The following is a 15,000-nucleotide window of genomic DNA, read 5'->3' as shown; positions in this document are numbered from 1 at the left end:
AGGTTTGGTGAGATGAGAGTAGTGTGGGACTGTGTGATGTGAGAGTAGAGGAGATGGGAGAGATGTGGAAGTGGAACAGAGGGGTATAAGACTGGGTGAGGTGGATAAGAGTAGTTCAGAGCTGGACAAAAGTGGATTGGGTTAGAGAGAGAGAGAGAGAGAGAAGTGGTGAATGTGTGTACTGGGAAGAGAAACAGGAAGAGTTATTGTGGGTGGGAGTGGTGGGAGGCCGGTGGAGAGAGAGTTGAGGTGAGAGGAATGGTGGGAGTGGGTGGAGTGGCAAAAAAAAAAAAATGTAGGCTGGGAGTGAAGCAAGGTGAGGAGTGGGAAAATGGCGTGGGTGGTGGTGTATGTGACGTGAGGTGTGGCAATTGGGGTCGCTTGAGTCATGTGCGGTAGGATAGAGTATGGATGATAGAGGGAGTGGTCTGGAAGGAAGGAAGGAATGATTTGTGTTCGAAGAGGGATATGGTGTGGCTTGGGATATTGTAAGGGAGGGTATAGTATGGTAGTGAAACTGGGAAGATGGGTTGGAGTGTTACGAAGAAAGATTTTACCCACTTCACCGCCATGACGTAAGCTACTACCGGACGATTTTATTTAACTTAGGGAGGACCTCTGGTAGTGAAAGGGTTCATTAAAGCTATTTGTAACACCTACAGTTCGAAACTCTTTCCTAAGCTGAATAAAGTCGTTTGGAGATAACAAAAATGAAATAATGACTGAAAGGGTGAAGGGGTTCATGCAGTGCATCTCTAAAGAGTGGGGCAGTGAGAGGGAGTGGATGGTCCAGAAGGGAATGATTTTAAGTGAAAGTGATTCGTGGGTGATTGGGTTGGATTGGGTGGGGTAGAATAGAATAGGGTGGGGTGGAGTGAGGCATGAAGGGATTGAGAGGGTTTGGTGTGGCGTGAGGGTAAAGACATCACGGGGTGGAATACAGTGTAGAGTGAGGCTGGATGTGGTGAGGTGTAGTGTGTAATGTGGTAGTACCGGTACTGGGTATGGTGTGGTTTAGTGTAGTGTGATGTGGTAAAATAGGATGTGATGTGGTTTGGTGTGGTGTGGTGTGTAGTTGGATAGATTTAGAATGGTTGTGTTGTGGTGTGAGATGAGACAGGTTTGGTAAGGTGTGGTCGTGTTAATGCAGTATATTTTTCTTGTGGAGATTATTAACGATTACAGTAAACGAGAACTTGTCTCTTGGGTAAGTCTTGATAGGGCGGGGGTGAGGCAGGATATGATAGGGAGCGGTGAGTGAGAAACAGGATGTGGTGTGGATTGAAGTAAAGTGAGGTGGATTTAGTTGTGGGGTAGAGAGGCACGGAGTGGTATTGTGTGGAGTGTGGCAGGGTGATGTGGATTGTGTTGTGGAGAGTGTAAGGGTGGGGTTACATGTCGTGTGGTGTGCAGTGAGATGTGGGATGAAGCAGGAAGTAGTAGGATGTTGAGAGGCGTGATGTGGTGTGGTGTGAGGCAGAGTGAGGTGGAGTGTGGAGAGGCATATGTACCGTACAGTTGTGTGGTTGAGGATAGTGTATTGTGGTGTGGGGTGAGGGAGAGTGGGGAGAATTATGTTGTATGGGGTGAGGAGAGGCAGACTGTTGGGAGTCAGCCACATGGGGTGTAGAGAGGTAGGGTGTAGTGTGGTGTAGAATAGTGTTGTGTAGTCTAGTGTTGTGTAGTGTAATGAGGTGTATTGTAATGAGGGTAAAGCAGGGTAAGCTGGAGTGCAGAGAGTACATTACTTTCATGATGTGGCGTGGAGACTGGTTGTGGTGTGATGCGATATAATTTGGTGTGGTATGGTGTGGTGCGATGTGATGTGATGTCATATGGTGTGGTGTGGTGTGGTGTGGTGTGGTATGATGTAGCATGGAATGAGCAGGCTGGATGTGGTGTAGTGTAGTAAGGTGTAGCATGGGGCGAGGAGGCGAGCTATGATATGGTGAAGTGTGTGGTGTGATGTGGAGTATACACATAGTGTGGTGTATAGGGTGGTGTGCTGTGGTTTGATGTGTATGAAATGGTATAGAATGGTGTAGCATGGGATGGTTTGGTGTGGTTGTTGGGTGTAGTATGATGTGGTATAGCGTAGTGTAGCGTGGAGTGAGGAGGTGTAGTGCGTAGCTGGTATAACGTGACATGACGGTGGATATAATGTGTCACCTGAACCTGTTTCGCCCACTGTAATGCGACCCACAACACTCACCGGCAAGGAAGTGAGTCGGTGGCCTTGAAAATAAATGAAACCAGGAGGAAGGTGGGAAAATTAAGATAGAGAGGTGAGAGATCAAGAGAAGGGTGGGGGATAGAGGGGAAGGTGGGGAAATGATCAAGGCATGGTGGGGTGTGTGAAGGGGGAGTAGTTGGGGAGAAATAGAAAGTGGGTAATGAGGCTGGGGAAGTGAGGAGAGTGCATGGTGAAGAAGGAGGGAGAGTTAATGAGGATGAGTAAGTAAATCAGGAAAGTGTGTATGTGTGATTGAAAGAGAATAATAAGTGAAGAAATGATAAGAGTAAATCGTGGGGAAGAAAGAGGATTATCGATGACCAAATGACGATGGTGATTGGGATGGAAAAGGTGAGTAGTGTAGAAATAAGAACGATGAATAATGATAAGCATATGCCAAGGGAGGTAGAGGATCTTTGATTAGGAAAAGGTGTGGAAGAAAGGTACAGAGTGAGACGTAGGTAAGAGGTGAGGAAAATGAGTCAGTGATGAGGAAAGTGAGGAAGTGGAGTCACTGGTGGAGGAAATGAAGGTTAAGAATCATTAATTTTTTTGTCGGTTTGGTGGTGACGTTGGTGGGAACTGAACACATGATCCCAATAACACCGTCATCACCGCTACCACTACCACTACCACTACTGCTATTACTACTACTACCAGTATCCCTGTCCTCCCCTCTCTTTGTCATCATCCCCTCCCTCCCTCCCTCCTCTTTCCAGGGATTCTCAAGGACATTTTCCCCTTCTCCTCTTCCTCTCCTTCTTCTCCCCTTTCTCCCCCTCCTCCTGTTCCTCCTGTGCCTGCTGCCTTTCATTCGTCGCATTCTTTCCACCTTACATACATTCCCTCTGCTTTTCCTTTTCCCCATCCCTTCTACACCTCTTCCTCTCTTTCCTCTTCTCTCACTCCCTCCCACCTTTGACTCAGTCTCATTCCTTCCCCATATCTCTTTCCTCGCGTTCTCCCTCTCCTTTTCCTTTTTTTGCTTCTTCTCTGCTTTTTCCTCTCCTCTTAGTCCCTCCCTTCCTCAACCCACCTCCTTCCTTTGCTCCTTCTCCTCCCCCCCCCCTCCGTCTTGTGGCTGTAATTTATGAAGTTAGCCATATAATCTCATCGTTGTGGAACTTGTCGCTTAACTTTTTATTTCCTTTATGGATATATATATATATATATATATATATATATATATATATATATATATATATATATATATATATATATATATATATATATATTATAATTTTCGAGTTGCATTTTGGAGAACTCATTTTTTGTGGGCCCCTTTTTTTGGCGATGGTTCTCTAGATTAGGTACATCAAAAAATAATTGAAATTATAAATATAATATATAGGTGGGGACATGTATACCGTACGTACGTTTATACATACATACACACCTCCATAGATACATACATACATACATACATACATACATACATACATAGAAGGGGGGATGGGAATACTACCGATGCTGTTAATGAAGCAGGCATTGGCTGTACTATTTAATTATTTCACTGATATGACGTACTGTATCTTTTAGCTTGTTCTTGCATCTTTCGGGGCCTTTATTTATTTAGGGGAAAATTTTCGATCTGAATGGGTTAGATGTTACCCCATTAAGTCCATCACCGCAAGACGTCCTCCTTAAGGTGAATATGATATCTTTGAAACTGTGCCCAGAATAAAATTAGAAGCAGAGTTAATAATTTTTGTTCTAAATGCAGCGTGAGTGTATAGTGAAGGTGTGGCAGGTGGTGCACTTGACACCCTGGACGTATTCGTATGTTTGTGTTTGGCAGTAACGTGAATGAATGGGGCTGACAGTTTTTAGATGAAGTGACCGGGGAACTGTGATGCGCAGATGTCAGAAAATGTAGCTATACCTCCGCTAGACCATGATACTATACTAAAACTAAAAAGGCAAAACACACACACACACACACACACACACACACACACACACACACACACACACACACACACACACACACACACACACACACACACACACACACACACACACACACACACACACACACACACACACACACAGAGTTAAACTTATGAGGAACCATTGCAACAATCATTGCATTGTATCGCTTAGCATCGATATCCCAGGTTCAGATTGCGTCATGGCGCTGAAGGGGTTCATGCGTGGTGATGAGGGGGTGGGGGGCGGCAGTGGTGATGATTGGCCAGAGTGGGGTCATTTCCTCACCACCAGCTGGGCCAGGATGCACCTCAACTGGTCACCTGGTTCTCCTGTCAGTCCAGCCTAACTTCAACGTAACCCAGCCTTATGTAACCTAACTACTGTAAACTGAGCTAAAACCAAGCTAAGCCTAACTCTTCTTAAGTTCACTTAGCAGGCTTCAACTAAGATATAGTTATCTTGAACTTAATTAAAGACCGTAACATAAATGCATTTTTGTTCTACGGTACATAAATTATTAGGTACCATTTGTTCTTGGAACAGAGTTAACGCGAGTACATTTCTCTCTCTCTCTCTCTCTCTCTCTCTCTCTCTCTCTCTCTCTCTCTCTCTCTCTCTCTCTCTCTCTCTCTTTCTATCTTTCGCATTCTTTGCCTCTCCATACTGCATGGTGATCCATCGCACAGTTTCCTTGATTTTGACTGGATAGTTTGGCAGAGTGAGTGAAGGGGAAGGATGAGAAGTCTACATTATTTTACCACCTTTTTTTCCCCCTCACTGATGTAGTTAAATTCACACTTTCATTTGTAGCAACAGAAGCAGTTCTCATAAGGTCCAGCAGACTCACTGAAATTTACAGTATGTTCCTTTTTTAACCGCTTCTGCATGATGATATATATTTTTTTTCTGCTACCACCCGACGATTTTTTCAATCTTGGGGGGTCTCTCGTAGGGAGTGGGATAACAGAGACTTTCTAATCCTTTCACCGAAGTGGGTCTCTTGTAAGATAGTACGAGATGTCCTGGTTGTGTCAAGAATAGAATAATGCATATGTTGTCGTAGTGATGGGTTCTTATGTAACGTAATTTAACCATTGTTCTGCCAGTGGTGTTGATAGGGGCCAGGGGTCAGAGGAGAGAGAGAGAGAGAGAGAAAGAGAGAGAGAGGCGTAGAAGAGCAGGGTGTGGAAGAGTATGATGGTAAGGTGCAATAGAAGTGGGAGAAATTGAAGAAAAAAATAAGAATAATATTACGTGAAAATAATTATAAATAATAGAAAATGGAAGAATTTGCAGAAAAAAAAATAAAGAAGTAGCATGCTTTAATGGCAAGGGAAAATACAAGAGGAAATATATATAGAAAAGTGAAAAGAGTGGAAGAGATTTATGGCGAAAAACAGACATGGAAGTATTTGGTGGAAAAACAAGGAAGTGAAATGGAAGAGTGTGGAGAAAAGGATTAAAAGGATAATTGGAAGATAATGAAATGAGGGTTACAAGAAAGAGTAGGAATTAAATCTGGTCACTTTGCTAGATTTCCCTCTTGGCTAAAAATGTTCTGCATTAACCATAGTAAAATGTAGTTCTACTAGTATTGAAGTGTGTGTGTGTGTGTGTGTGTGTGTGTGTGTGTGTGTGTGTGTGTGTGTGTGTGTGTGTGTGTGTGTGTGTGTTACCCCGAGGCCATGTTTGCCTTCACGCGGCGTGGTGTTTGGACGGAAAGGGAAAATATTGCGAGCTTTTTGCGTGAGTCGTGATTATCGCATCGTCCTCACCACCTGTGACCTTCGTGTTATGTGTGTGTGTGTGTGTGTGTGTGTGTGTGTGTGTGTGTGTGTGTGAAAGAGAGAGAGAGAGAGAGAGAGAGAGTCCTTCGTGCATTTGCTTGTGGATATATGTATGTACGAGTATGTTGTATGTATAAATATTTTATGTTTGTATGTATATCATCATAATCACATCATCATCATTATTATAGCACCAAACTCATTTCCAGGCAATTAGCGGTTCCCTCTGCATAATTAGCCTGGATTATTGCCACGTGGATGTTCATGACCCCATTCTGTTTCCCTCTTTCTGTCTTCTTTCCTCGGCACCTTTTTCCATCCTTGTTTCTGGATTTCCTCTCTTACTTTGTTCCGTAGGTGGGAATTGCAGTGATGATAATGATGATGATGAAGACGCAGTACTTTATTGATCTCTTTAAGTGGGAATGATATTGATGATGGTGATGATGATGATGAAGTACTTTGTTGATCTCTTAAGCGGAAATTGCTTTCGGATGATGATGATGGTAATGATGATGATGAAGATGATGACGCAGTACATTATCCAGCTGACGCGTAAAGAGCGGGCTTCCGTCGACCGTCATTTAGCCAGACATGATAAGCGTTCGGCAAAATTTAAGCTCAGGTCGACGAGAAATACCGCTTATGCCAGTGCCTGACGAGAAAGCGCGCTGGCTGAGGCGACGCATGGAGCTGGAGAGGGATTACGTGAAGCTTGACGAGAGAGACAGTAGAAGAGCGCTGTCTGAGCTCTTTAGTAAGCAGGGTCACCATCAACGGCTCATGCGGAAAGAGTACTGACGGACTCTGATTTCATTCTGACTTTTGAAAACTCACACCGCTCCCCCCCTCCCTTTTTTATAACTTTTTCTGGCATTTAATTTTACTCATTTGGACCTTTTTAAAAACTCACTCCAAATTGTTAACTCTTTTTTTTTTTTACTTTGACCTTTTTTATTCAGCCTGACTTTAACTCATTTGACCTTGTTATTAACTCACTCTGCCCTTTTTTCGCTCACTGATTTTTTTTTTTTTTTTTTACTCTATATGGCCTTTTTTATCTCACATATAAATGAGCATGTATATTTGTACCCGGAAGTCACCACATTGAATTTTGTTCCCTCCCTTCCCTCTAAAATGAACTGCACTTAGTTTTGTTCTCAGGTCTCACTCAATTGTTATCTCACTCTTAAGCTGATCAGACTTATTTACCTGTATTTCTTGCTGTGTTTTAAATGATTAATTCTCTTTCTGTGGTTCTTCATGATCGATGACTTACTTTCTAATTTCACCTGAAAGTGAACCATACCACATACCCCATCACACCACTTCTACCACACAACACATCCTACCAGAACACCGCTACCTCTCAACACATCACACCACCCTTGCCATTCAACATATCCTAAAACACCATCCCACCTCATAACACACTCCACCATACCACTCCTACCTCGCAGCACACCCCACCCCACCACCCCTATCCTGCAGCACACCCCACCCCACCACCCCTATCCTGCAGCACACCCCACCCCACCACCCCTATCCTGCAGCACACCCCACCCCACCACCCCTATCTCGTAGCACACACCCCCACACCACATCTGCCATTCAGCGTATCCCACCTCCCCAGCATCTCCCTAACGACTCCTTCGCCTTCCCTTGCAGGACCAGTGGGAGCACATCGCTGGGCACACACAGAAGGGCATCAGCTTCCTGGAGCAGTATGGCCACTTCGTCAAAGAGCGGTGTCAGATCGAGCTAGACTACGCCAGGGGTCTCAGGTAAGAAGTTATTATGTCTTCTAAGTGAACAGGAAGCCACAACCCTCCTCCCCCCAGCTCCACAGACCTTAAACCCAAAGCTAGTGGGTATGCGCCTTAATAACCCTAGTGCAGTTTAGAGGCGTAAATCTGTTTGAATTAATAAAACTATATATTCATTAGGAGCAAAGAAACCTGCATATCTCATCAGTTACACCCCAGTGGGAAGGAACCTGGAATTGTAATTGCTGCTGATGGTTAAATGATGAGGGAGGGGGGGAGGGGTGTTTCCTTTTTTCAGCTGTAAATTTAAAATTGCTTCTTTCGTTATATCCCTTCTGCTACTAGCTCATCGCCCATAAAATAAAATATTAAGCCTTCCGAGCCAAGTAAGAGTTTTTTTTTTTTTTTTTTTTTTTTTTTTAATCAGTTCAGCTGTGAAAAAGAAATCGGTAGTTAATATTCAGTCTTTCTCGTCATATAGGACAAGTTCATCCCATGTTTTTAAATCACGAGGCCAGGACATGAGTATCATGTTGGCTTTCACGTCTGTATGAACAATTCCGGATCGACGGTTAAGTTATTGCTAAGTATTACAATCCATCAGGCAGTAGAGCAAGTTTCACTCCATTAAGCCTTCTGCTTCGATGTTGTATTGGTCTGGTTTATTCTCTAGACAATTTTATTCAACTTAAGAAGGACCGTCAATACCAGTAATGCAAGGGTTAATGGGGATAGATATGACCGCTCCAGTTTCGGAAAAGCTCACGGTCACTGGATGATATTGCCTTGATAATGCAAAAATGATAGCGAATGACCCGTCCTCTGACTGCCGGGTTCCAGATAATCAGTTTGAAAATTGTAACGCAGTAAATATTTCCATCCAGAATGACGAGAAAGCGAATTTCAGTACCTGTACCAAGCTTTCACAGTGACGACCCCTCGGAAAACGACCCGGGATCTGGGTCAGGTGAAAAATGCATCGTCAGTCGATGTCAAGCAGATACGAGGCTGGCCGGGAATTGAATCGTCGTCGCATAAGAAAACAGTGGCTTGTAAGAGGCGTGTTTGGCAGCTGGGAAGAACTTAAAGAAAAAAATTTAATAGTAAATTCTACCTTGAAAATAATGTTAAAAAGTTGATGCTGGAGATATCTGAAGATTAGATAAGTTTTGGGTATTATTCAATTGAAAATGTGCGTAATATTAAAAAACACAAACTTTGGAAATGTAAGCATAACAAGTTGTTTAAATTAGGATAAAACTTTGTGTAATATTATAAAATTAACATTTCATGTATTTGAGGAACAGTGTTAATAATATTGAAAGAAAAGCTCACATATCGGTACAATGGGATTTATCATAATATTACTGAGTTACGAGTTATGTGATAGAAATACCAGAAAATAATGTACTCTGGTGGTAATGGTAAAAAAAAAAGTACGTAACTATGAATGTCAGTAAATCTTAGAAACAGAACTGTATGACCTAACGGGATTAGTTTAGAACATTAACGAAGAACTTTATGTAACTGGAATGAAATGTAAGGTAAATTAAGAATAGTAGAACAATGTGTACAGCTGTAGTGACACACACACACACACACACACACACACACAAAGACGGGGAATAGTGAAATAGGAAGAATGTTTTTAAACAGTACCATGAATTTTTCGAAGGAATGATTTATACTGCCATTAATATTGTGTTCAGTGGGATGCCATGGTAGTGCTTCAGCTTGACAGTCCAGGTATGGCTGAAACTATTATGGCCTGACAACAAACTCGATTTCAGAATTTAGAGATGAAGTCGTCCAGAGACAACATAATTTACACTGAAAGTAGTGATATAAAAAGTTGTTTAAAATAAAGGGGAGTGCATTGAAAGCAATAAACAAATAAATTAGGTCGAAACTTATAAGTATACATTGTTATCAGATGACAGGAAACAGCTAAAATATATATAAAACATAAGTGAAATTACTATATGAAAGAATAATAATTAAAAAAAAGCTTACTGACGTTAATATCCGTACTGTCATTGAGAGCACTGGCGTACGCAGTATAACCAGAGAAAGTTCCTGGGAATTTCCGTGTATTTTCTCACTTGGGAAATGGCATGTGCCAAAATAAAGAAAAAATAATTGCAGGGAAATAAAGTAGTGACTGACAGCAAAATTTATGGAGGGCAGGGGGCCTTTTGAATTTACAGAGAGGGGAGGGAAGAAGCGTTTCTGGATTTTTAAAAGGGGGGAGAGGGTGCTGTGATTTCTAATACGGGATAGAGGAGAAGATTTTTCTGAAATTTCTAAAGGGAGAGGGTATTCTGATTTCCGGAGAGAGGAAAGGAGGGTCGTTCTATACCAAAGGGGTCGTTTTTTTTTTTTTTTTTTTTTTTTTTTTTTTTTTTTTTGGGTGGGGGACGTTCTGACTTTCCAAAAAGGGGAAGGTGGGGTCGTTCTGAATTTCCAAAGGGATGGAGGATGGCGTCTAAATTTCCAGAGGGAGGGGGAGGGGCATTCTTATTACCTGGATGAATGGGGGAGGTGGGGTTGGAAGTGGAGTTCTGATTACAGTTTTTTTTTCATTATTTTGTCTTTCCCGGAACACGCCAGGTGGTGGGAAAGTCGGAGGGTGGGTTTAATTAGTTAGTGTAAAGAAAAAGTTAATTACAGTGTAGTATAAAAACCCGAAAAGCACACCTGTAATGCATTTAGTACCAACCTGGTGTAATTTATATTGTGATAATGAGCGTTTCGGTGCGGTGAGTGGAGGTGAGCTGGTGGAGTGCTTAGTTAGATGTATCGAAGCGGAGAGAATGACAGGATCACTGTTGATAATAAATTTGTGCGGGGATAGGTATTAACTCTTTCACTTGTTACAACAGCACTTGCGTATGGTGTATTAAGATTAGCATGTATGTATGTACTGTATGTATGTAATTAAAATACTGAGAATAATCTTTACTGGCACAGGAGTTTGAACTCAGTTCAGTAAATTATTTTTGTCGTTAGGACACAGGAATATTTTTCATACTACAAACGTTCGGATTTATTGCCGTGGGAGTAATACTGACAATCTAATGATTAATACATTCATTCCAAGACTGTCTCGTATGTTGAACGATACTGTGTGGTCAAAACCAGAGTAGTTAAGATATTCTTGCAATAGAGAAGTCAAAAGAATATGGAAGTTGCATTGGTTAGTGGTTGTGTGTGGCAGGGAGTGGGGGGGCTTGGGATGCCTGTGCGGTGTGCTCGGGAACTGTGACGTTATGTGAATGTGCAGAATAAAATAACTGGTACATGAAATATATCCCTTGTGATGTGCAGCGTGAGGGAGGTGAGTGATGGTCTAAATGGACATAGGAGGTGTTGTGGTAGGATGTGGGGGTTTAAATGGACAGTGTGGTGGAAGGTGAGGGAATTATATATTGAGGTGTGGTGGGATATGAGTTTAAGTGAATATAAGGGTGTTGTAAGGGGTGTGGGTGGGATGTGAGGATGTAACTGAACATAGGGGTGTTAAGGGAGGTGTGGGTGGAATGCGAGATGTTAAATGGAGACATATAGGTTGGGTGTGTGGGCTTAAATGGAGAAGGATGTGATGGGAGGTGTTTGTGAGATATGAAAAGTTAACAGGGGAGATGTGTGTGGGACGTTTGGGGTTAAGTGGACGTCTCTGTTTCATGGGAGATGTGAGTGGGGTGTGAGAGGTTAAATGAAGACGTGTGGGTAGGGTGTGTAGGTTTAAATGGACCTAGGGGTGTGGTGGGAGGTGTAGTAGGATGTGTGTCACGGTGAATGAGATCTGCAAAGGCCACTAATTACTTTACAGGGTAGTGAGAAAGTGGAAGTTGCTCACCCTGAAGGCTCTCTCTTTTTCTTTCTCTGAGAGAGAGAGAGAGAGAGAGAGAGAGAGACACACACACACACACACACACACACACACACACACACACACACACACACACACACACACACACACACACACACACACACACACACACACACACACACACACACACACACACACACACACACACACACACACACACACAGCATTCTCTCCCGCAACCCTGTAATCAAATTCCACTCCCATGACTGTACGCCCAGTCATTACATATAGTACACACGCTACGAGTATTCCTCCTTACTACGCCGTACGCTTGAACTACACTCTACACACTTAAAACACTCACTACACACTCTAACTCTCCATAGTACGCACTCATGCTACTTTTTAAACACTCAGGCTTCTCATACTACACATGTAAACCATTCTGCATGCTCAGACTAATTCTCAATACACTCATGCCAGTTCTTACACACTCACAAGCCTCTCTTTCCACTCCCAAGTCACACAGTACACACTCAGCCCCTCCTCCCATACACACACTCATGCTCGTTTTATGGTATACTTGCCGTTATCAGTACATTGCTCCCTCACACTGCGTAGTACACTTGAGCAACATACTGCGTGCACAAACATTACATACAACACACTGAAGCTGCTCATTACATACTCACACCATACATACTACTTTTTCATGTTCTTTGTACACACTCAAGTTCGTCATACTACTCACTGAGGATGTTACACTCAACTCACTCAGAACATTCAGCACACTCAGTCAAACACCACACACTCAAGCCACACAATACACTAAAACTACACATATTACATACACACATTCATACACACACCACGTACACTACGCATACATTCTATATTCAGCCCAGACGAACATCATACATTCAGCACACACACACACACACACACACACACACACACACACACACACACACACACACACACACACACACACACACACACACACACACACACACACACACACACACACACACACACACACACACACACACACACACACAGGACTTCCCCTCCACACACAAGGATAGCACACAGCCCTCCCCTCCTCTCTCCCTCCCACGCACACAGTCCACCACACAAACCAGTCCAACTCGACCAAATCCGGGAAAATGAGGGTAATGATTGCCAATATTTCGGGCCGGAACACTACACAATGAAGGGGAAACTCGCCAAAAGATGACCAGCCCGACTCACCAACATGACTGGAGGGCTTGGTTTTTTTAAAGAGTTTTTGTGGCGCTTTCTTGGTTGTCATTTTTATCTTTTAATTTTTATGTGTAGTTGTTGGTAATGGTATTTATGTGGTAGGTTGTGGTTAAGGTATTTGTGTGGTAGGGTATGGTTGTTGGGGATGGTGGTGGTTGGTAATGGTGATGGCTATTGTCGCTGGGGAAGATGATGATGGTTGTGAATCTTGTTGATGATGATGGTGGGTTTTATGGTTCATGGTGATTGCAGTTAGGAGATGGTTAAGTTTGATGTTTCCACTGGTAGTTGTGGTTGTAGCTGCTGTTGGTGGTTGTAGTTAGCCGGTTCGGTTGTGGTGTTTGTGGTTCATGATGTTTCTCTGGTGGGTGGTAAAAAGGGCAATGGTCGTTGGTGAACTGTCCATGGTTGTTGTGAGCCATGAGATGAATGTGACGTGTATGAAAGAGGACGTTTGGAGTGAGTGGTTTCAGGAGGTGATAGTGAGGTGTGTAAGATGTGTAGGTGATTGAGGTGTGGAAGTAAATAAGAGGCGTAAGGAGTGTCAGTGTGTGTGTGTGTGTGTGTGTGTGTGAGAGGCGAGTGTGGTGGTGGTGATGGTGGTGGTGGTGGTGGTGGTGATGTAGCTAGACATTGCGTGACATCCCGGCAATCTAATATATTCTCTCTCTCTTGACTCGGGGTTCTTAGTTGTGAAGAAGAAGGGAGACTGCGCCGTTCCCTAGAGAGAGAGAGAGAAAGACAGAGACAGAGAGATGTGATTTTTCATTTTACTCATGTGTGTAGTTATTTAATCCTTTTCTTGGCACATGCAAGGATGAATGGACCACTTTCTAATTAGGATAATTGTGTGTGTGTGTGTGTGTGTGTGTGTGTGTGTGTGTGTGTGTGTGTGTGTGTTCAGATGCAACAATAACAGCAATAACAGTACTCTAGGTGGAGACTTTAGTAATGGTCATGTGGGTGTGACGAGAGAGAGAGAGAGAGAGAGAGAGAGAGAGAGAGAGAGAGAGAGAGAGAGAGAGAGAGAGAGAGAGTGTATGCTGTTATACGAAAGTAGGATAATGTGGTAATTGTACAAAAACTGACCATAATAGGATTTGTTTGAAGTGAGGAGGAAAGACGTGTGTGTGTTTGTGTGTGTGTGTGTGTGTGAATGAGAGAGAGAGAGAGAGAGAGAGAGAGAGAGAGAGAGAGAGAGTCGTCAACCTTTCCTCGTCGTTTTTCCCTAACTTTTCCTGCTGAAGACTGTCACGACTTGTTCCTGCTTTTGTGCATGATGGGGACAGTGGTAGCAGGAAGGGGGGCCAGGAGGAGGTGGGCCATGGGGGGCTTATTTGTTGATGTCGTGAGTGGGTTCGTGGTGGTGGTGGTGGTGGTGGTGGTCGTGGTGTGGTTGTGGTGGGAAGGTGATGGAGAGAGATAAATTCGAAGGTGTTAGGTATGATGAAAGGAGGAGGAAAGGAAAAGTGTGTGTCACGAGTGTCGTGAGTGTTTGGGAAATGGAAAAAAAGATTGTGTGTGTGTGTGTGTGTGTGTGTGTGTGTGTGTGTGTGTGTGTGTGTGTGTGTGTGTGTGTGTGTGTGTGTTGTGAGAGCGTTGGAGGAGAGGTGATGTGTGTGTGTTGAGGATGTCTGAAGGAGAGGTGTGTGGGTTGGGAAACGTGTAAGATGTAAAGGAATTGAAAAGTGTGTGTGTGTGTGTGTGTGTGTGTGTGTGTGTGTGTGTGTGTGTGTGTGGTGATAAATCAGGTAGAGCTTGAAACGCAGAGGGCGAGGGTCAAAAATAAATGGAGGGACAATGGAATGAAAGAGGAAGGAGGGTGCAGGCGAAGGTATAAAGAGGGTAGAATGAAATCATGAGCGGTGAGAGAGAGAAAAAAGGAGCGGTGAATGAAAGCGGGGAGGAGAAATAAGCTGGTGTGGTGAGAGAGAGAGAGAGAGAGAGAGAGAGAGAGAGAGAGAGAGAGTAAAAAGTGAAGTTATATACTGTACAGAAACGGAACACACTCCTGTAGTGTGTGTGTGTGTGTGTGTGTGTGTGTGTGTGTGTGTGAAGACGCCAGTGTGTAAGTACAGGTGTGTGTGAGGTATGTGTACTAATAGCGGGTGTGGAGTACTGTACGTGTAACACCGTGGAAGAAAATAGTCTTCCTCGTGGTTAGAGAGAGAGAGAGAGGGAGAGAGA

General features: G+C 43.3%; 1 protein-coding gene across 1 annotated transcript in view; it reads left to right on the top strand.

Moving 5' to 3' along the window:
• The window catches only part of Cip4 (formin-binding protein 1-like Cip4), a 174,020-nt gene that overhangs the window by 58,372 nt on the left and 100,648 nt on the right, over nt 1–15,000 (top strand). Inside the window, exon 2 of the mRNA XM_080276113.1 lies at nt 7,621–7,736. Coding sequence (XP_080132239.1) covers nt 7,621–7,736 — 116 coding nt within the window. The remainder of the gene's footprint in view (nt 1–7,620; nt 7,737–15,000) is intronic.

This window comes from Coenobita brevimanus, chromosome 64, assembly GCF_032717465.1.
Source record: "Coenobita brevimanus isolate Jiangsu-jjx chromosome 64, ASM3271746v2, whole genome shotgun sequence".
Taxonomy (NCBI): Eukaryota; Metazoa; Arthropoda; class Malacostraca; order Decapoda; family Coenobitidae; genus Coenobita; species Coenobita brevimanus.
The sequence above is the reverse complement of the archived record's forward strand: the minus strand, read 5'-3'. Positions and strand labels throughout refer to the sequence as shown.